The 22,893-nt window shown below is 35.9% G+C and overlaps 4 protein-coding genes across 8 annotated transcripts in view; 1 reads left to right on the top strand and 3 right to left on the bottom strand.

Moving 5' to 3' along the window:
• Positions 1-4,378, bottom strand: part of pak2b (p21 protein (Cdc42/Rac)-activated kinase 2b) — a 34,980-nt gene extending 30,602 nt beyond the window's left edge. Inside the window, exon 1 of the mRNA XM_066708990.1 lies at positions 3,990-4,378. The gene's annotated coding sequence lies outside the window, so the exon portion shown is untranslated. The remainder of the gene's footprint in view (positions 1-3,989) is intronic.
• Positions 4,379-5,919: 1,541 nt separating this feature from the next.
• Positions 5,920-13,788, bottom strand: pigx (phosphatidylinositol glycan anchor biosynthesis, class X). Of its 2 annotated transcripts, XM_066709001.1 has the most exons (6): positions 13,535-13,722; positions 12,878-12,959; positions 12,065-12,200; positions 9,876-10,089; positions 8,615-8,715; positions 5,920-8,244 (listed from the first exon to the last, which is right to left on the bottom strand). In XM_066709001.1, the coding sequence occupies exons 1-6, from the start codon at positions 13,596-13,598 to the stop codon at positions 8,101-8,103; spliced, it is 741 nt and encodes a 246-aa protein (XP_066565098.1). In that variant the 5' UTR covers positions 13,599-13,722; the 3' UTR covers positions 5,920-8,100. The 2 variants fall into 2 exon arrangements, with proteins under 2 accessions (XP_066565098.1, XP_066565099.1); XM_066709002.1 differs by lacking the exon at positions 12,065-12,200 and having other exon boundaries at positions 13,689-13,788.
• Positions 13,789-13,938: 150 nt separating this feature from the next.
• On the top strand, positions 13,939-17,034 carry LOC136753148 (serotransferrin-1). 4 transcript variants are annotated; one of them, XM_066709013.1, is made up of 5 exons: positions 13,961-14,014; positions 14,538-14,640; positions 15,242-15,393; positions 16,156-16,198; positions 16,620-17,034. In XM_066709013.1, exons 2-4 carry the CDS (start codon positions 14,573-14,575, stop codon positions 16,164-16,166), a joined length of 231 nt encoding a protein of 76 aa, XP_066565110.1. In that variant the 5' UTR covers positions 13,961-14,014; positions 14,538-14,572; the 3' UTR covers positions 16,167-16,198; positions 16,620-17,034. The 4 variants fall into 4 exon arrangements, 1 of the variants encoding a protein (XP_066565110.1); XR_010817399.1 differs by lacking the exon at positions 14,538-14,640 and having other exon boundaries at positions 13,939-14,014; XR_010817400.1 differs by lacking the exon at positions 14,538-14,640 and having other exon boundaries at positions 13,972-14,006.
• A 751-nt stretch (positions 17,035-17,785) lies between these two features.
• ing5a (inhibitor of growth family, member 5a) overlaps positions 17,786-22,893 on the bottom strand; it is a 6,783-nt gene continuing 1,675 nt past the window's right edge. Inside the window, exons 3-8 of the mRNA XM_066709003.1 lie at positions 22,548-22,714; positions 22,057-22,168; positions 21,785-21,881; positions 21,240-21,375; positions 21,029-21,090; positions 17,786-20,539 (exon numbers count right to left, since the gene is read on the bottom strand). Of these exons, the coding sequence (XP_066565100.1) occupies positions 20,500-20,539; positions 21,029-21,090; positions 21,240-21,375; positions 21,785-21,881; positions 22,057-22,168; positions 22,548-22,714 (614 nt within the window). The 3' untranslated portion in view covers positions 17,786-20,499. The remainder of the gene's footprint in view (positions 20,540-21,028; positions 21,091-21,239; positions 21,376-21,784; positions 21,882-22,056; positions 22,169-22,547; positions 22,715-22,893) is intronic.

Genomic DNA, 22,893 nt, shown 5'->3' with positions numbered 1-22,893 from the left:
GCTTTCTGCAATTAAATGGTGACAAAAGTAATGTACACAAAAAGGCTATGAACTGTCAGCATTCTGACTATGTATACCATTATTGTCGACACTTTCTCTCTCATTTTCTCCTAGACACTGGCACAGTAATGTGGGGTGGTGGAATTCAGGCTGGCTATCTACACCCAGTGTTGCTGCTCTAATTTCTGTTCAGTTATGGTTTATATATTGGGACTCACAGGGACATACATTTAGTGTAATTAAGAAAAATGTCTTCCATTTTATTAACTTTATGCAACTGTACGAGTCTGGTAAGGGGATTATTTGGCAACATTAACCACTAGAACGACAACAAAAGCTAAAACCATTCTATGAGACTGTATACCAGTTCCACTTACTTGTACAAAACAGTTTTTGGTTACTTTCTCTCATTTCCAATAATTAAAATGATTGATCTGCAAGTGGGTCTGTCAACTTTTTATTTAGTTAAATGTTTAAACAGAGTTTGAGGTGCCAGCCATAAACACAGTTCAATAAATATAATCTCTGAATGACTAACACCTTTGTATTTTAGATGTGGTGTTTGAAGAGGGTCACAATATTTGATATGATACTGCCAATGTCAATGTCGTCAAAAGCCTGGTTATACAGTAGGAGCTTCTTTGACTTCTGGGTAACACCATAGTGACTGACACTACACAGAGTCAACAAACTCAATCTGAAGAAGCGTCAAGCAGCTGTGAGATTGGTTAGTTTTATTACAAACTGCTCAGTGATGAATGGAGCCCACTTACACACAATGCTGTAGCTGGGACTCCATTCCAATAGTGAACATTCCAACAACCCTTCGACATTCTTGTGTGGAAAGAGTGCAAAGACGGCAGATAACGAGGTTAACACATATGCTAGGATAAAGTTAAAAACCTAGAACAATTCTTACTGAATGCTCCTATAAGGTCCCTGGATCAATAGGCATCCATCAAGTGAATAAGCAAGAATGTGAATATGGAGCCCCTTCATTTTCACATTAAAATAGGGCTAGCATGCTTTTGCAATATAGTATGCAAGACGTACACAGAGCATAAGACTGAAACAACAGAGGGTTGAATGAGTTAATAGTCCTTAATTATCATTCCACTATCATAAAATAAAGATTCAGTATGTAATTGTAACACCAAATACCAACACCAATGGAGGGAGGAGCACCAATCACAGCATTTGCTCTCCAGGCTGGTGCCTAGCGAAGGGGAATTCTGTCCGTCTCTTTACTCAAGGCTTGACAGTTGGAGGAACCAATTATAATTTCCAGCAGGCCTGTTTCCCCAGAGTGCCCGCCTCAGGGCTCGCTGTGGAGTGACTGTTTACAGGAAAAGGGGACTCTGAGCCTTTGTATTTGCGGCATCTATAAAAGGAAATTCTAAGCAGAACTTCCTGATGTGAAGTAACCTGCCACCCCCCCACCGCCTTTTCTATTTGCAAGTTCCATTTCTCTCTGGTGTTTGGCGTATGCGGAATAGCTTTTGACACCCACAAGACAGGGCTGTTTTCCCCTAGGACCCCAGCTCTCAGCCCTCACAGAGGGACAGTACGTTTGCCCCTTGTCTATCAGCTCTCCACCGCACCACACAGAGAGGACGCCGGGCTGTGAGTTCCTCACGTCATTTCCTGCACTTCCTCTGAAACATCAGCTACAGACAGCAATGAGTTCATGATCAATGCCTGAAACTTGCAACTCTGCGCCATAAACCCCCTGATTTTCTGCCTTCTAGTACAATTATTCAGTTAGTCTGATCATTTAAATAAATAAAATACCTGTAAACTACACAGATACAAGCTTCTCCCTCTGGGATATATAATAAAATATCACTTTCTTCCTATTCATAGTTCAAAAGGAGGCTGTAAAACAAGGAAATCCATCTTCCTCCACAACATTCTGCTCAGTTAAGTTGACAAGTTGATGAAAAATGCAGTGATACAATACAACAGTGCTTTCGCCTATTTACAGTCAAATTCTGTTACCTGAGATTTGTGTTGCTACACTCTGAGAAATAATACATTCAATCCATACCAAAAGGTTTTATTTCAAGTGATCTAGATACTATCATACAGGTTGTGCAAGTATGAATATCGTTAGCCTGAGAACACTGTCAGTGTCACTGTTGTCACTATAAAGAAAGTAGGATTCCTTGGAAAAAGTCAGTAAATTAAACGGCAAAACACAGCCTTTAGTATTTAAAAGAACAGGTGGTTCATAGTTTTCTAGGCCACCTAGGAAAACAAACCTTTTGTTTTTTAACATCCTTCACAACTGCTTCACATTCAGAGTTCTAATGGGGCCATTTCAACTAGGGGCAGCCATCTAATAAAACTGCTATATTATAATCCTGCCTGGTGCCTCATTCATTACTACTATTTAAAACATAAAAGTGTATATTGTAGCCGTCTCATATTACCAGTTTGTGTGCATTTAAACCATGTAATTTGAGTTAAAGGCATGCATAAATAAACATACTGAATCTGTAAAAATATCTATATATCCATCTATACATCTATATAGATTCTAGAGTAAATGTCCAGACACAAAACTGGTGTTAAACCAGAAGAATGGATGTATGCCAACTCCAGATAGGGGAAAAATGACAGGACTGATTGGTCTACCATTTAAAACAGTAGTCAAAGTCAAATTTGTTTTTGTTTATAAATAAAACATACTCTGTGTATAACCGCACAGTGCCATAAAATGATCAACACAGAGGATGGAGAAAAAAGTGTTTTTTTTTTATCTACACTGTGATTAGTAGTCTACTCAGAAAGCAATCAGAACAACAAGAGGGACAATACACTTTCAAATCTTAACCATTTTTAGTTTCCTTTTCTAATATATCAGATGAAGAAGGTAGACTGTGTTCAGGTGTGCGACTTTTATTTTGCATTCAAGTGTGGTGCAACAAAGCTCATTGTGCTCAGCTCATTTCCAGCATGTAATTACATCTACACAAACCCTTAGTTACATAACAGATAAGACTGCTCTTGTACCGCAGTCTGATCCACTTCAGGTTTCAGGAGCTGGATGCTCTTGCATAAGCCAAAAACCTGCCAACTAGGGTACAATTCTTTAAGCTTGACTTAACTTGAGAAAATACGCTTAGACATGCTAACTGGATTAGTGTTGTTATTATTATAAGTAGTAGTATTATTACAAGCGTGAAATTAATACAATATTTCTGATTGGTTTGGTTTTCTGCTTCAAGGGTACTTTAAAACGTCTGGTAATGTCAGAAACACTGAGCAATGTGCATTTCAATAGAGGTGAGATCCATCATATGTTCTGAGTCTGAACTTGATTCGGATCAAATCAAGCAAACCTACATAAGGAAAGATTAATTTTACAACGATCCTAATAACAGGTGGACAGTGTCGCCACTCTCTCTCCGGTTCTTTACTGCACAAAATCAAGCAGGTGTAATTGAGTTTAAGTTCAAAACTAAAATCAGTAACATTCAAAAGTAGTACAGCAACTACTCAAAAGGGAGGTTTGAGCTTGTGTGTGTATGTGTTGAACTGGGGATAAAAAACGACAGGTTAGAAATACGAATGCTTTAGCCATCATATTCATTTAAACGTTTTTAAACATTGTGTTATTGTTTTGCATGGCGAGAGCAGCACATGCACCTGTGTAAGAAACATAATACTCCCGTTTTCCCTCGATACCGATCGGTAGAATTTGCTTAAATGAAATCGTAAAATAAGTTTGTATCATTCAATTCAAAGTTAGTATGGTGGATTATTAGCATGTGTAATGAAATATTAAGACTTTTCACAAAAACGTAATCACGTTTCCGAATAAAAGTACGGTGCATTGTACTTGTGTTCCTGTCAATTTGCCACATTTTTATGCAGGTAATTCAGATCATGTGTTATGATTACATATTACATATATACGAACTAAAAGCAGTAAGTTAATTAAATATATTACTATATAAATAATTAAATGTGCTTTCGGAACTTACCAAGCGAAACTCTCAGCAACAAACTTCCACAAAACTCCTAGATGCAGCTCCTCCTCCCACCGGCCCTGATTATTAGGGGCTCGGTTATGCTCGTTTCAGATGTCACTCTTTAGTAAAGTCCCTGGCTAAATTCAGCGAATAACATGCGGGAGTACAAGTTTTTGTTTTTGCGTTCCTGTTTTATTCTTTTATCTTCTTGGACCGGGGCAGACCCGCAATGGCGGAGGGGAAGCGGAACTACCGACCCAACCCAATCTCAGAACACATTACAAACACTTACAAATTATAAGTAGCGTTTTTCTCTTGTTTTCCTTTGATAACTTTCTAACTGATCGTAACATCGTATCAGACGTTTAGACAAACTCTGTTAAAAAACGTCTATTCTGATTACAAAGAAACCAGAATCGCAATTTAACCGCGCAGAGCACTATGGGGTGTGTAGTTCAAACTTCCTTCTGATGAGGTTTTGGATAGGAACGGGGATAGGACACAGAACTACTTTTCCCAGAATTACTCAGGCATGAAAAGTGCCTTTAGAAAAAGTGAACGTGATTATGACAGGGAATTGTAGTGCATTCTAGTGATGGTCCAACAAGTGGAGTGAAACAGCTGTAGTTTAAGAAGCAGATAGGAACTATTACGAAGAAATACAGGGGGAATATTATATATATATATATATATATATATATATATATATATATATATATATATATATATATATATATATATATCAAGTAAAGATACATAAACAAGGCTTGTTGTGCTTCTGCTTTTGATAAGGTATAATTAAGCCCATCTTAGAAATCATGAATTACAGCAATTATAACAATCAATGGGGTAAAAGCTATAAATACATACACAAATAATAAAATAAATAATCTAGTAACAGGTTATGAGAAATGCCTTGAGAATAATGAAATGTTATACCTATTTTAAAATATATAGAAGAACAACTACCTATAACTAGTGTTCCTTTTAAGAGAAGTCAGGAAACTGAAATTGAAAAGATGGCATATATGGTTCTATGGTTCTTTATATGACTATAAGCTCCACATATTACAGCATACAGCCCTGGAACAAAATCATAAATCAGCATCTCTACATGTATGGCAGCCATTCCATTCCATTCATATTTTTATTTGGAATTTGGGAGAAATGTTGTCAGTAGTTGATAGAAAAAAAAACAAAAATGTTAATTTTACCCAAACACATACCAATAAATAGTAAAACCAGAGAAACAGATCATTTTACAGTGGTCTCTTAATTTTTTCCAGAGCTGTACATATGACCCCCAACACGTAACACTTGATACTGGCCATAGCAACCATTTTAGTTGTACCAATATCTTTATATAGCATCTCCAATGCATTATACTTGTACTTAAGTAAAGATAAATAATACAATAGTCAACTACGTTTTCTAAGATAATAAAAAAGCAGTAATGAAAAATGTTGCCTTGTGGTATCATCTCTCGCAGTTAATAAGGGAATAAAAGAGGAAGATATTTGTTCATGTGGCTAAAAAAATAAAAAGGAAATGTATAACCCAGTCCTTCAAGAATTCCTTAGAACACACTATATAAATAAGAGTTTTTGTATTTTTTAGCAAATTATGTGAACATGGTTTTAACAACTACACTAAGTAACATTTCTAATTCATAACATAACCTCAGCTGTGTGATAATGTAGTAAAAATGTAACAGTCCATATTGCAAGAATTTTTATATGGGTTAAATTTTACATTGTCATAAACCTGCACATTCATTAATTATGACCTTCTCTTTACAATGCTGCACTATCTGCATAAAGAGAAGACCAAAGTCCAATCTGTTCGTATGAGTAATGATTTCCTTTAAATACTTGTGGAACTCAGCTTGTAAGAAATTAATGTGTATGCATTAGCCAATTAATAAAGAGAAACACTCTTGATGTAATTGTATGGGGTTTATTCACTATTCTCACAAATACAAACACAAAAACACTTAAAGCGATGCGCTCATCCATGGTTAGTTAAGCATATGTTTGTAGTCCTAAAAGCCAAAAACGCATCATTTGGAAAATTTATCTCAGGTTGGTTTGTCCTAGGGGTGCAAGACCAACCACAGTGCTGAAAGGCCACAATGCAGCAGATTTCATGGGTCTGTGTATATCACCATAACCCTAAGCTGTAAAAGTTGGTCTAGTTAACCCTTAAAGATTAATTAGATAACCAAAGTTAGATTAAGTTAGATAACCAAAGATAGATTAAGTTAGATAACCAAAGATAGCCTTCCAGTACAGCTTGTGCAACACCGGTTTTATCAGAAGTTGTTATCTTTAACATAAGTTAAAAATGAAACTAGACCTAACCTTCTGTTTTGCCTAGCAGGAAAAGCACTGTTAGTTTGAAGGTTCCCTGGGATATTTGACATATATTGCAAGATCTATAAGTTAAGTTAAATCAGTTCCACACAAAACTGGACATTCTGTTTGGAACACACAATTATTCTTACTTAAGTCTTATTTATGTCAATAGTTCCAACTATGGATTTTCCTCATTTTTGGCATGAAATAATGAGTATGAGAACAGCAACCTCTCTACACATTGTTTATGTGCCCATTGGAACTGGTGGAGATTCATATCCTGAATTAACCTCAACTAGTAATTTTGAGTCAGTTTGAATTTTATCAGATTTTTAAACTGGATGCTTTTTATGAACACAATTTTAATCTATAACTAATTAAAAAACAATTCAAGGAAGAAGATGATTTATATTTAAAGTTTAAATTGTAATATTTACATATTTATTTGAATAAAATACACTTGTTTATTAATCTTTTTTAAATGTATTAAAATGTAAAAAAACATTAAAAAAGTTAAACAAGTGTTGATATTAAAATCAAATTTAAAATATTACAGCTTAAAGAAAATCACCCTAGCTTTTGAATTACCCTTTACTATTATTATTTTTGTCATTTAGCTGATGCTCTTATCCAGGGCGTCTTACATTTGTACCCATTTATACAGCTGGGCATTTTACTGGAGCAATCTCAGTGAAGCACCTTGCTCAAGGGTACAACAACACCACTTCACCTGGGATTTGTACCTAACCACTACTCCACAGTGCTGCCTGAGTTATTAGTTGCTTAAGTTAACTTTACTTCTGTAATACATAAGATTTAAAAATAACTTTATATTTATCTCAATCTTTCTGTATGAACAGGTTTTAAAAGTGTCAATAAAAGTGTGCTTTTCAGAAAGAAATCCCAAAATGTTACCATTTGTATGTGCTCAGATTTGGAAGTATGTATTTCATTAGGGCTGTAGCACAGTGCAGAGAAGGGCTTCTTTAAAAGTGCAAACATGTTCAGGTCTTTGCATGCCACAAATTGGTCTGAAATGTTTATATGTTTTGATATTTTCCCATAGGGAACTGCAGCGGCAGGAGTTTGATTCAATCAGAATCCTGTAAATACTTTGTATCAAAAACATGCTGTTCTGACCAAAAGTACTGTCCAAATCAAAAGCTCAATCACAAAAGTCTGATTGGATGGTGGTTGTGAATTAATACATTGTTTGACTCAAGATGGATTTGATCATGTAAAATTTCCTTTGTTGTATGGTATGCAATATTTTTGTTTTGGCATTCTCACACTTTTAAAGATAATCACCCTATTATAGATTACTTAAAGAATCATAGTATGTGTGAAAGAAATACACTTAATTAAAAAAAAAACAGTTGCATTTTTGCAAAGTAACAATGTAACTGAATTTATACACTTTCTAACAAGCCTTTATCAGAAAATATCAATGGAGTATGGTTTAAAACAAAGAAAAAAAAAAAAAATATATATATATATATATATATATATATATATATTTATTTATTTATATTTATATTCAATATTGTACAGAAGGTGTGAATATGGAAAATAAGTACATATCCTCTTTTTAATTAGTTAAATATTTACTTAAATTCACAGTCATAGATTTGTACATACCATTTTCTTTTTGGTTTTGTAGTCAGATCCACACATGCAAAATTAAACCACTCTATTGGACACTGACAGAAACAGGGTGAAAAAGTCACGTTAGTCACATGGTACACTTTTTACCCATGTCTGTGTAGGTTTTAGGACAGGCTGGGTAAATGTTTCCACACAGCCCCACCAATGAGTCCACAGCACAGCAAAGTCACTAACAGAGTCCCGGCACACACTGACTCAGCCAGCTGCTTGTCCCCCACTGGGATCTCAAGAGTAAGGGATCCTGGATCCTGCAGATCAAGAGGAGAGAATCAGGACAGTCAGGACATCACACAGACGTCTAGAGGCCCAGAGTTGCCAACATGCTCTGTTGTGCACATCTGCCTTAAGCATAGAGAGCAGTCTTTCACAATCCAGCTGTTTCAAGTCAAGAGAAGCAAAACTGGACAGACTTACAAAACAAAACCCAGTGCTTACAAAATAACAAAATCTTTGCTGGAATATTTGTTTGGTGACGTTCCAATCCTTCAAAATATATAAATATAAAATGACAGAATGTCATTGCCAGAAACAACGGGACAGATGTGACTTCTCGTTCCATAGGTTTAAAGTACTAGTCTACAAAGCAAAGTTGATGGCCAGAGAGACAGAGTGTGGTACCTGCTTGTAGTGGATTTCTAGCCAGCTGCACATGCTGTGATTGAGGGCTGAGCAGGGAGCATCTGTCACTATTTGAGGGGGGAAGTCCAGAGGCAACTGACCTTGAGTAGAAGTATTAGGATTAAGGTGGAGGCCAGAGCTCCTGTCAATTTTCAGTGCTTTGAAAACATCCAAATGCAGTAGATCCCCGAATAACATACACGACACAGGTAAGGATGAATACAAGACTACAGCTGTGTTTACAGGTGCAATATTTGTATTGAATAAATGCATTTAATGCATGACATACACTATGATAATACAGGTGCAGTCTACATTGTTCAAAATAAATGAATGAAGGAGTCAGCCTCTTTGCATCAAGCTTTAGTGTGGGTGTCAAAGCTATCCCCTGACTAATAACACTGTGCAACAATTTTTGTTTTGTTTTGTTTCTCATGCCACAGAACTATAGAAGAACATGGCTATTATTCCCCACAAACTTTGCTTTTGTGACCAGGACAGATATATTTTGAAATGTACCTATTTCCAATGTCTTTTTGTTCACATAAAGTCAGAAAAGTGAATCCAAATTAATATGTATTTATACTAAAGTAATTCAAAAATTACTACAAAAGATTTAGAAGTGAGTAGTTTTTCAAGATTTATAATTATACTGTATACTGTAAAAACTACTCTTCTAAATCTTTTGTAGTCATTTTTGTATTATTTTAGTATAAATACATGTTAATTTGGATTCATGTTGTTTTTTATGTGAACGAAAAGACACAAATTCGCCCGTTTTCTCACTGGAAATAGGTTAAAAATATCACTGTCCTGGTCTCAAAAGCAAAGTTTGTGGGGAATAATAGCCATTTTCTATAGTTCTGTGGCATGAGCAATTAGAAAATAACACTTACTACCCAGGAACAAAAATTGTGTTACATAGTGTAATAATTTCTTTAGTGCCTATTGTATGATAGGTACACTTAATTCAGTAAATGTTTTTGAGTGAATGACAATGTTGTTATATAACAGGGAGCAGTCAAGGAGAGAATAATTTTACAAGCAAATTCACAGTACTTGTAAATACCTATATGTTGAATTTATATTTGATTTGATTGTATGTTCTGAGTAGGCATTTTCCATTGCTGTCATGTATATTAAGTGACTGGCCAGTGGCATAACAGTACTTATTAAGATGACTTATTTCATGGTCTGTGCAAAGCAGCCATATATACAGGTCTCAACATAAAGGGAATGGGTGGAGATGCCCAGGACTCACAGCTCGGAGCTCGGAGGAGCAGCTTAGGGCTCTGGATGTGGATCAGCTCCCCTCTGTCCCCTGAACCTGATGGCCGCTGGTACCGACAGTGAATGGGCACTGTGGCCTGGAAGCACCTTGAACAAGACAGCCCTTGCAGGGGGTAAACCAGGGCTGAAAACCCAGATGACACATATGCAGGTGCCTCCAGGTCAATGTCGGAGTCCAGCAGAACCTATAAAGAGAGTTAACAAACCCATAAGACTCAGACACAATTACTATAACCAGACTGTTCCAAAATTAAATATGGCCACATAACAACGTGATATATTTTGGAACATACTGGAACAAAATGTGTTTCAATAAAAAGGTAGGCCTACAATTTTGTTATTTATGCTTCTGTAAAGTAAGGAACTCCTGTTTGTTATGTAACTCTTTTTCTACAGTATCATTAACTTGGGGGCTGTTTTGTATGTTGTATGCTGGCAATCCTCACAAATTGGTAAATTAGACTGGATGTTGCAACATTATAAAGTCAGGATTTATTTTTTACTTTAGTACCAAATTAGTAGGAAGGAAATGTTTTGAAATTAAGAGACTGAATACATCTGTAGTAAAATTACAAAGAAAGAATCTTCAAGAACCTGTCTCCTTTGAGAAAGCTTTCACATTTTCATTCTGATCAACATGTGTCACAGAATATAAACTTCATTCAAAGCATGTATATACACTCACCTAAAGGATTATTAGGAACACCTGTTCAATTTCTCATTAATGAAATTATCTAACCAACCAATCACATGGCAGTTGCTTCAATGCATTTAGGGGTGTGGTCCTGGTCAAGACAATCTCCTGAACTCCAAACTGAATGTCTGAATGGGAAAGAAAGGTGATTTAAGCAATTTTGAGCGTGGCATGGTTGTTGGTGCCAGATGGGCCGGTCTGAGTATTTCACAATCTGCTCAGTTACTGTGATTTTCACGCACAACCATTTCTAGGGTTTACAAAGAATGGTGTGAAAAGGGAAAAACATCCAGTATGCGGCAGTCCTGTGGGCGAAAATGCCTTGTTGATGCTAGAGGTCAGAGGAGAATGGGCCGACTGATTCAAGCTGATAGAAGAGCAACTTTGACTGAAATAACCACTCGTTACAACCGAGGTATGCAGCAAAGCATTCGTGAAGCCACAACACGTACAACCTTGAGGAGGATGGGCTACAACAGCAGAAGACCCCACCGGGTACCTCTCATCTCCACTACAAAAAGGAAAAAGAGGCTACAATTTGCACAAGCTCACCAAAATTGGACAGTTGAAGACTGGAAAAATGTTGCCTGGTCTGATGAGTCTCGATTTCTGTTGAGACATTCAGATGGTAGAGTCAGAATTTGGCGTAAACAGAATGAGAACATGGATCCATCATGCCTTGTTACCACTGTGCAGGCTGGTGGTGGTGGTGTAATGGTGTGGGGGATGTTTTCTTGGCACACTTTAGGCCCCTTAGTGCCAATTGGGCATCGTTTAAATGCCACGGCCTACCTGAGCATTGTTTCTGACCATGTCCATCCCTTTATGACCACCATGTACCCATCCTCTGATGGCTACTTCCAGCAGGATAATGCACCATGTCACAAAGGTCGAATCATTTCAAATTGGTTTCTTGAACATGACAATGAGTTCACTGTACTAAACTGGCCCCCACAGTCACCAGATCTCAACCCAATAGAGCATCTTTGGGATGTGGTGGAACGGGAGCTTCGTGCCCTGGATGTGCATCCCACAAATCTCCATCAACTGCAAGATGCTATCCTATCAATATGGGCCAACATTTCTAAAGAATGCTTTCAGCACCTTGTTGAATCAATGCCACGTAGAATTAAGGCAGTTCTGAAGGCGAAAGGGGGTCAAACACAGTATTAGTATGGTGTTCCTAATAATCCTTTAGGTGAGTGTAAATGCAAGGGTCTACTATAGAGTAATGTAAATATAGTAGTAAATACTGATTCTCCTGTACTGTTTTTATCCTTAACAACAAAGGCAGATAAATCTCATTAACAAATTAATGTATAATAATAATAATGATAATAATAATAATAATAATATTATTATTATTATTATTAATAATAATAAATTGTCCTTTGATGTATTAAGGCGTTGTAGATGATGAGCTTTGTTGTTTGCCCAGCCTTTCTTCTTGTAATATAGATGATTACTTGTAAGCCAGTCTCCTGCTCTTCTGATGCCAGCTGGTAGGGGTCCATGTAGATTTCTCTGGGCATCTGCTCTATCAGCAAAGTGTGTAGGGTATCAGGAAACCCCGAGACACACTGCACACTGGTCACCAGCTCCCTAAACACAGAATCACAAACCACTCAATCCTGTATACACACTGTTTACTCTGTTTACAATTGGAGATAAAAAATAAATGATGGAATCCTTTTGTCTAAAAAAATTTAACCCCTTAAGCTGAGAAATCCCTCTGGTACCCTTAAAAGGGCACCAAATCCGTGTGCTTCTCTTTAATCCCATGTGTACTCTTCACTGTTGTGTTGTTTGCCAAGTGTCTGGTATCCCACTCTGGTGGTAGCCAAGATAATAAACTTTCAAAAGATGTGTGCATTGCAGAAATACAGTGTAACTTCTATGCACAGGAGCTGCGCGTAACACTGTCAAATAATGCTTAAGAGGGTGTAGTAACACAGTATATAACTCTGATATGTACATTATTTTTCAGTTTTTGGTAACCTGAATGTTTTTTTTTAACATATGGCAGTTTACGGCTTACCTTTATACCATTTCAATTTATTCACTGGACTTAAATTACAATACAAAATTGAAAAATTAGGGTGTTTTTAAGGGCGGACTTTAGTTGGAGGTATAGAAATGAACTACAGCTAGACAGAGTTTAGGTGTTTTGGGTAGAACTTTGTAATTATGCTACTAGGTCACAGATAGGAATTAACCACATCAAGCTAATTACACTGTAGTCCACAATGAAATGTGTACAATTCCATAGATGTATTTACCTGTGAAAACCTTCTTTCCTGAGCTCTCTTGACACGGTAATTGACTCCAGACATTGTGTTGTAAGGCCACAGGGCTCCTTGCCTACAAAACAAACAAAAAAAGAAGAAGTCAGTCTAACAAAATCTCTTTCCCAATCCCAAAACAACATCAATCGTTTCTGGGACTTTCCTAGACTAGTAAAATGTTGCTATGTGTATCAGTGATGTGCTATTAAATATACTTTATTCTCAGACAAGAGTGGGATCAGTCAGTAAGATATATAGCATTTTAATGCAGTTGTCAAAATAACTTGTAATAACTGTCTCTGTACTGTATATTACATTTCTGAAATAATGGTGATTGGGATATTGTTACGAGCAGATAGGAATTTTATGGTTATGTACAGTGTAAATAATGAAAATAATACAACAACATTTATTTCTAAATAAGAGCCACGATGGAAAGATTGAGTAGCTGCAGTGTACGCAATCTTTTCACATCTTGTCTTTGTTCTTGAAAAATAATAACATACACTTTTGGTTAATATATGTTCAAATTTAAACTCAGCAATGCTTCATTATAAGTACTAGGAAAACAATTGTAATTAATTAACAATGGTGGGTCGACCGATCTCTACACTAAGCATTATTTTTTTACTACTCTGGTTATCACATTACCTGCCAGGACCGCATAAATGAGCGCCAACTTTAAAATCAATGTGCAAAAAATGCCCCCCTTCATGGTGCAAACATACTGACAACAAAGCAAACCCTGGATTGTAGTATATATAAGTGCTTAAACCGAAACAGCCTACAAATCAACACGCCATACCTAGCTGAGAAAATGCATGTGCACTGAACTGTCATCCCGGAAAACGAAGCAAAGCCGTTGTGGTGTCCTTAAAAATGCCGGACTGTTTTCTATATATTCACTTTCCATTGTGACAAACGTGAGAGTTCAAACTGTTCATGTTATTATTTTTTTAAACATGTCAACGGACGGTAGGACATGTAATGTGATAATCCGCGCTCATAAGTAATAATTCATCCTTAATTAATATAGGCGGATCAGTGGTCGTTTAAGTCCTAGGCCATAGTGTTTATACATTGTATCGTGAAGCGTGAGCGGAGAGAGAGTTAGCCAGCTGAGGTATTTACGTAAGTAGTAGGATGCACGAATAAACAATAATGTCAATTTTATGTAAGTTTAAATGTCTATTTTCTGTACTCATTTGCTACCTTTTGCAAATTAATTTCATACATTATGACTGCAACAATCAGAAAGTTATCACCATGTAAATGAAAGCCATCGAGCTCACGTGTTGCTTCTGTTGTTTATTTATTATTATTATTATTATTATTATTATTATTATTATTATTATTATTATTATTAATAATAATAATAATATTATGTTTCTCATTATATTTAGTACATAGCTTAATGCTACTGCACAGGAGCATGTACTTAGAGGAATAATGTGTCCATGCTGATTGAAGTGTAGGTAGCTGTAGCCTTTTGACGTAGTCCAAAATGCCCAAATGTTAAAATACTTTTGATCTCGTTACCAAGGGAAGGCTAAAGCAAATTTTGATAGGAAATACTTATTAGGACGTGTTTGGTTCCAGATCAGATAATACGGAAATCGATCAAAGAAAAATAATGTCCTTTCTGGCTAAACAGTGTGGAGTTAGGTTCAACCCCCAGCCATCGTCGCAATGCATGAAGACGAAGCGCTGAAGATGCGGAAGTGTGATGCCTGTGCGGAACCTCTCCAAGATTTCGGGTGAATTGGCAGACCTGTGTGCAGTGCTGAATACAGTAGCGTCTGTGGCAATGCCTTACAAACCACCGGTGCTCTTTGAAACTGTATGCTTTATATTGCATATAATTGTCTGCCCCCGCGACCCTCACCAGGATAAGCGGTTTTCGATGATGGAGGGGTGGATGGATATTTGTCTGCCTGGGGTTACTGTGGAACTGAATGTGCGGCCTGTAAGAATGGGGTTTCACTGCCACCTACAGGCCAAAGCATGAATTAACCCAGGCTGTAGATTTAAAGTAGCAGGCAGTTATTTAAATTGTTAACATAAAATTAATTGCATTAGTGCATTGTAGACATCATTTTGGCAATTAGATGTGGTAATGATGAGCCGGCCCTGGAGAAGGCCAAGATGGACAAGCTCTTTGAACAGAACCGCAAACGGGAGGACGACCCTGACTTCGTGTACAGCACAGAGGTGGAGGAGTGCGCAGAGTGCTGCAGCTGGGTAACCACGACTCGGAGAAGCTTTAGCCCTGAAAGGAGGGGCCTGAGGACTCGGTGGACAGCCAACAGGTAGATCGCTAATAATGTTAATTAATTGAACCAATTATATACGTTATAGAGGAAGTTGTCGGTTGATGTCCGATATGTATGGAGGAAAGGACCTGATGTTCAAAGACTCCACAAAGAAGCTGATCCGCATTCCTGAGATCAGCGACTCCTTCCTGTACCTTGGAGCAGAAAACATGAAGATCGTGCGATCACTGCAGAAGGGTGAGTGAGCTGAACTAGAGAGAGAGAGAGAGAGAGAGAGAGAGAGAGAGAGAGAGAGAGAGAGAGAGAGAGACATATACATATACACACACACACACACACACACACACACACACACACACACACACACACACACACAGACTGCCTTGTTTGTCTCTCGTTCCTTATAATAAGCTAATAATAACAAGTAGACTATTCATCAGGAGCGTCGAGTTACTACCAAATTCACTGCGTCTTATTGATCATATTTTCATAGTGTTCTTTACATTGCATTTCAGAGTGACTTATTTGAACTAATAATTTCCTAAATCAAAACCTTTTAATTATTTTAAACAGTAGTGGTTTTAAGTATCGAATTCTATAAATAACTTATTAAGGAACCAACTCTTATTACACAATTAAAAAGTAAAATCGAAGCAGATTGTTACATAAATTAAGGTTCAATTAAGTAATTGAGATCTCAGCTGGAACAAAAATCAGCAGGTTAGGGGGTCCTACAGGACCTGGGTTGGGGAATCTTGCCCTAGATGACAGTGCGATGCCAGAATTGCGTGTGTAACTGGGGCATCAGTTGAGGAATGTTGTAAAGTAAGTCTTTAAAGGAAATGAAGGTCTGCTGTTAACCAAACCTTGTGCTTTAAATAGGTCTGTAAAGATTCTGGCCTTTTGACAGTTATTGCAGTGTAACCTTATAGACTGCAAACTAATAGACATTTTGGACATTCATCCTTGTTGGGGGGGTATTTCTTGGTATTTCCACAGGGCAGCGATAGAACTGCAGGAGCTGGCGGCCAAGCTTCACAAGGTAAGGAACTCTTTAGGATTTAACTCTAGGGAGTAAGGGTTCACTTGCTCTCTTTCCTCTCTCTTCACATCAAATTAACCCCTCTCTTTAACTGGTAGAGTGCAGTCAGTTAAAATGCACATAGAACCTTGACATCCATCAATTGGAGGAACAAACCTCCCAGGATCTCTAAGGTGCTTCTTCAGAGGATCAGGTCAAGTGGTCCCCATACTTGGCGCTCGACAGCTTGGATCTCTGTTAATATGTGTTGTCTGGTCTTGGTGTTTATAAATTGTAACACATTGATGCATTATATGATGCACTGATGCAGGAGAGCAGCACCGTGTGTGTATGCAGGTTTTCAGCACCAGTCCTTGAGTCAAAGTCCCCAGACTTAAACAACTTATGTTCCATCCCCCCCATGACACGCTATACGATGAAGACGTCATTAAGGAGGAGACCGTCTACAAATGGCGGTTCTGTAAAGACCTAGGCCCTCTGGGTCTGCTGAAGCGCTGTAGAGCCAGAACAGAGCAGGCCAGGAAGAGAGAGGACTTCTGTGCAACATGAAACATGGGCATGTAACACAAAATGTATACTGTTTACTTCTGGAAAGAACAACAATATAAATTACAATAAAAACAAATTAATGCAACAATGTTTCTCGGGCAAAGATGAAAGCTGGAGAGTTATAATGGATCAAGATACAATCCTTTATTAATGTATTCTTCGCTGGTGAATGTCTAACCTACAAAATGGAAAAAAAAACTTTCAGTGCCTCATTGTAACTTTTTATGTTTTAATGCATCTCTACACACTTCAAGGTGTCTAATAAATCCAAAACAGAAACAAACTAAGACTGCTCTTAACAGTGTGTGTGTGGTGTTGTGTGTGTGTGTGTGTGTGTGTGTGTGTGTGTATATATATATATATATATATATATATATATAATCTAGATCAGTGGTTCTCAACCCTTGTCCTGGAGGACCCCCTACCATGCTGGTTTTTAATTGAACTAATAATTTCCTAAATCAGAGCCTTTTCATTATTTTTAACAGTAGGGGTTTTAAGTTAAGTTTACAATGGTATAAGGAAATGATCTTATTAAGGAACCAACTTTTTTATCAGTTACACAATTTAAATAGTCAAATGTAATCAAATGACTTCAATTAAGGGTTTAATTAAGTAATTGAGAGCTCGGTTGGAACAAAAACCAGCAGGGTAGGGGGTCCTCCAGGACAGGTTTGAGAACCACTGATCTAGATATATGACACTCTGATAATAAAGTAGGTAATTATATATATATTAGGTGTAGGAAGATTGGAGTGCAGTTTATGAAGTGATATAAAGTTTTGGGATTCCTCATGCGATAGGGGCTGAATTTATTAAACATTGTACATCGTCTTTTGTGCTCATTTATAAGTGGACATTACAAAGAATCCTTTATTCTTAAAATTATAAGATAAAATATTGCAGCTGCTACATGGGTAGAGGCAATAATAAGCCTCTGTGTTTGCATGTGACTTATATTTTTAAGACTGTTAAAATAGTGAAATTTTACCCTCATAATAATATATTGTTGCACAAGTGAATCACAATAGGTTTGCATTTCCCCAAAATCCTTTATTCATAACAATATAACATTTTCTGTGACATAATCAAAAATTCAGATATACAATTCAGTTTTTTTTTGTTATATATATATATTTATATATAAAATGATTTACACCCAAGTTTTTTTCATACAAAGGAAACAACATATATGGGAAAAACACCACATTCAATTTAAAGCCACAGGATAGATCTATTCCTGTTTTTATGTTTATTTTAATATGGTCCCTGGACTGTAATTTATGTATTTATTTTTTATATCACCATTGTGTTGTAACAACAGCATTGGCTAAAATGTTCATGGAATTTGAAAAGGTGTCATATGACATTTCATTTTTAATTATCCTCTAAAAGATGTGAGTGGAATACAAAAGGCTGTAATAGTTTTGTTAGATTTTAAGTTTGCAGAGCACTCAACAGAAAAAGTAGTTAATGACAAAATGTATCTTGTTTAAATTAATAAAAATATCCTATCCAATTTATATTTGTATTGGACTGATCATATTTGAATAGGTCAGTCAATATTCTGCCTTATTATTTAAGTATAAATATACATCCTTTGCATGTTTCATTATGCTATTGCACTTTCACACTGTGTTAACTGAAGCTTCACTTAAATGCTGGGGTTTGCAATACACATTTCAAATGGTCTTCTCTTTGATCCATCCCAGCTATAATCTAGACAGAGCCCAGTGCACATGTGTGGAAGTCTTGCATGAAAAGAGAAAGTAAAATTGGTTTAGAAAATATAACGAGGTTGTACCTATTGCACAGACAGATGAAAAAACAGGTCATTAAGAAACAACATGATACTAAATATTAAGTTTGGTAACCATATTGGTAATTAACCATCTTGACATTTCTAATTATGTTCTTGTGTGTGCATATACCCACATTTATGGTTTGCAAGAATTACAAGTAACAAATATGGCTAAGAAATTCAGTTATGTTTTCCCCACCTATTATACAAAATCTGGATTTGGTTTCAATATCTTGATACATAAACATTTATAATTTACTGCAAATTCTGATAACAATGCCCAAGATACCTCAAACTTAAATCTTTTTTTTTTGCTGGAGTTTGACTAGTAATAAGCAACTGGCCTTTCTTGAACTCGGTACTATAGATTTTCTCTCATATTTGGTTGTCCAAAATGTATCCTTCTTTCAAAATAATATACCAGTGCTCCTACAAGAGCCCACACTTATGAACATTATCTAGCAGCACATATACAGACAGGGATACTTATCTGTGATAAATGACAGTTGATGTTTATTTATTGACAACAATTGAATACTGTACGTACACATCTATATAAATATTCTTCAAAACAAGACTAACTCTATAGCATCCATTATTTTTAAAAAATAAAAAAAATCACAGTTTAGTTAATAAAAAAATCTAATATCCACACACACACACATAAATGATCTAATTCAATGAAGGTTTTAAATCATCAATAGTTTCAACCACAGATTTTCCTCATTTTTGGCATGAAATAACTCAGTGCATTTTACAAGATTTACAAGGTTAGTATGGCAATAGCAACCTGTCTACTGTGAAACATATTGTTTATGTGCCCATTGGAACAGGCGGAGACATATCCTGAATTAACCTCAACTATTTTGAGTCATTTTGAGTTTGAATATTATTAGATTTTTAAACTGGATACTTTGTAGGAACACAGTATTCATCTATAACCAAGTCAATGAAGAAGATGTAAATACATTAAAACATGTTTAAATATTTAAATGTTTAAAAATATTACAACTTATTACAACTATTACAAATTACACCAGCTTTTGCATTACCTTTTACTAATTATTAGTTGCTTAAGTTAACTTCTGTAATACATAAGATTTAAAAATAACTATATATTTATCTCACTCTTTCTATATGAACATGTTTTAAAAGTGTCAATAAAAGTGTGCTTTTCAGAAAGAAATCCCAAAATGTTACCATGTTGTATGTGCTCAGATTTGGAAGTATGTATTTCATTAGGGCTGTAGCACAGTGCAGAGAAGGGCTTCTTTAAAAGTGCAAACATGTTCAGGTCTTTGCATGCCAAAAATTGGTCACATCTCTTCAGAATATTTCTGAAAATCTGATATATTTTGACATTTCCCCATAGGGAACTGCAGCGGCAGGAGATTGATTCAATCAGCATTCTGAAAATACTTTGTATCAAAACAGGACTGTTAAAAACATGCTGTTCTGACCAAAAGTACTGTCCAAACCAAAAGCTCAATCACAAAAGTCTGATTGGACAGAGGTTGTGAATCAATTTTATTTTTGGCTCAAGCTGGATTTGTACTATAGTCTTCCTTAAGAGCTAAGACAGGGCTCAAGAGCACTAAAAGAGCTCGACCTGTGAGGTAGGGTGGTAAAAAATTCAGACAAAACACAACAACAACAGACCTTTGACTGTTTCCATCTTTAGTGAGGGTCCATCTTTATAATAATGAGTCTGGTCACATCTGTTGTAGTCTACTGAGGTTGTTTTGTGTTTGTTTAGTCAAATACTACATTTCATAAAGTGGACAGGGCTTGATGCATATTTCAAGTATCATTAACAGCAATTTTAAAAAGACCTCAACATTCTGACTGTTCATATGAATCGGCCAAGTTAGAATGGAAAATATATGTATATATTTGTATGCGTGTATGTTATATATATATATATATATATTCTGGAAAACAATTCTAATTCTCATTTTTTCTTTCTGTCCTGGATACAGCGAGGACAATACCTGAAAACAATAAGAAAAGCAGAACAAAAAATAAAATAGAATAAGCATTCATTTATGAGGTTAAAATATATAAATTGAAATTATCATTGATAATGTAAAGTTTCTTCATTCTGTTGTAAGGTATGTAATATATTTGCTTTGGCATTCTCACCTTCTTTTTTAAATATGGTATGTTTCCTTTTGCTTATTTAGTTTTAATACTTAAAATAATTATATGTGAGAAAACATACTTTTAATTTGAAAAAAGTAGCATTTTTACAAAGTAACAATTTAACTGCATTTATCGCCTTTCTAAACAAGCCTTTAACAAGTCTGAAATATGGTTTTAAAACACGTATATATATATATATATATATATATATATATATATATATATATATATATATATATATTCAATATAGTACAGAAGGTGTTTATATGGAAAATAAATAAATATCTTTTAAATTATTTAAATATTTACTTAATTCACAATCATAGATTTGTACATACCATTTTCCTTTTGGTTTTGTTGTCAGATCCACACACGCAAAATGAAACCACTCTATTGGACACTGACAGAAACATGGGGAAAAAGTCATGTTAGTCACGTGGTACACTTTCCTTTTAATGTCAGTAATTGTGTTCTCAATTACTGAGATAACAGTAAGTCCTGTAATAGACAAAAGAAAGGGTTTGTCTGTAAGATATAAAACTGACTTACATCAGGGTTATCACAGCCAATCATCTCTCCATATGACACTTGGTGACACAGGCAGTACGTAGGCTCATTGGGATCAACTGGCATGTCCAAAACATCAGATGGGTGTACTGCTAGTACAGAGTCACTGTAGTCTGGGCTGTAATGATTCAAAGGGTTAACTGTAAAAAAAAGATCTCAAAGAAAAAACATTTGAAAGGTGTTCTGCATTCACATATTTCTAAGTCTTATTTGCTACTCCTTTCAGTAATTGTTTGTCACCTCCCTTGACAGAAACAACAACGTCAGAATTATTTATTTCCTGCTACTGTCACCAATTTAACCCTCTATGTTAAATGAATATATATAAATTGTATTTATTCTTGTTATACTATTGTCAGATTTGTGCACCTGTATATCTACGATCAAGTTTTTCTAGTTTAATCAGGTTAGCGACCTACATATATTTAAATGTGTCTTACATTGAAACTCTACCTTACAGGTGTCTTCCTTTCAAAAAACCCTCATGAGTTAATGCACAGCCCCCAACCCCTCTCCAGGTGTCTTACCTGCTCGTTTTTGTTTTCTTCTTCTTTGGAGAGTCTTCATCAGACCCCTTTCTCCCCCTCCCTCTAGACCCCCTCTTGTCCCTTTGACTCCTGCCCTCTGCAGAAAAGCAAACATACCTGACAGTTAGGAAAGCCTATATCACAAACACTTGGCTTGGAACAAAAAATAATAATAGATCTACGAGAAATAAAACATGACAGATACACACAGGTAGAAAAAAAAACATTTCAGAGGAGCATGCCAAATTTATTTTTCTCCACCTCCTGCTTACTTTTCATGCCTTTCCCATCAGGACTCTCATAGCCGCTCACTTCTAGTTTTTCCTTCAGGTCTGCCTCAAAGCGAGCCAGGTCTGCATCCAGCCTACGAATGTGCTTATCCACCTGAGGATGGCAACAATCAAACTTTATATATACACAAATGCACACACACAAACAAAATATTCAGCAAAGACTAATTCCAAGCAGATGTTATTTAAAATGTAAATTGTTAATTCCCTTTATGCAATTATTATTTTGATAGTGAATTATACTAAATGTAAATGGAGATCTGTCTTGAACATAGTAAACCTATTGCAGAATATCAGTCTGTCTGTGGTAGCATGAATGTGGGTAGGACTGACATGCTCTTTTATTTAAGTTTCAGCTCTATAAAACTGAATAAGCTATATCTATATCTATATATAAAATCATCTGGTTCTTAGTTTAATGCAATGGCCCATGGGATAAGCAATTGTTTTAAATAGAACTGCAAAATATTAACCATTTCATATGTCTGCATTGCAAGCTGCACTTTATCATCACTGTACTCTTTGCACTTGCTGTAAGCCGTCTGGATCTTGTGTAAGTGCTCCACTCTCTGCTCCGAAGCCAGGTTCCTCACATTTGCAATGTATTCTGCAGCCAGCTTGTCAATTTCTGCTTTCTTTTCTGGGTTAATAGAAGACACAAAGGTGAGACTGTTCTACTGTGGAAGGACCCAGCAAGGTATTGTTACTGGAAATCCAAAAGTGAGAAATTACATTTGTTTTTATGAAAATATGAACAGCATATCATCATTTTAAACATGGCCAAAATAACATATTTGGTCATTTCAGCAATTCGTGAAT

Source organism: Amia ocellicauda, chromosome 7, assembly GCF_036373705.1.
Source record: "Amia ocellicauda isolate fAmiCal2 chromosome 7, fAmiCal2.hap1, whole genome shotgun sequence".
NCBI classification, from domain to species: domain Eukaryota; kingdom Metazoa; phylum Chordata; class Actinopteri; order Amiiformes; family Amiidae; genus Amia; species Amia ocellicauda.
The sequence above is the reverse complement of the archived record's forward strand: the minus strand, read 5'-3'. Positions and strand labels throughout refer to the sequence as shown.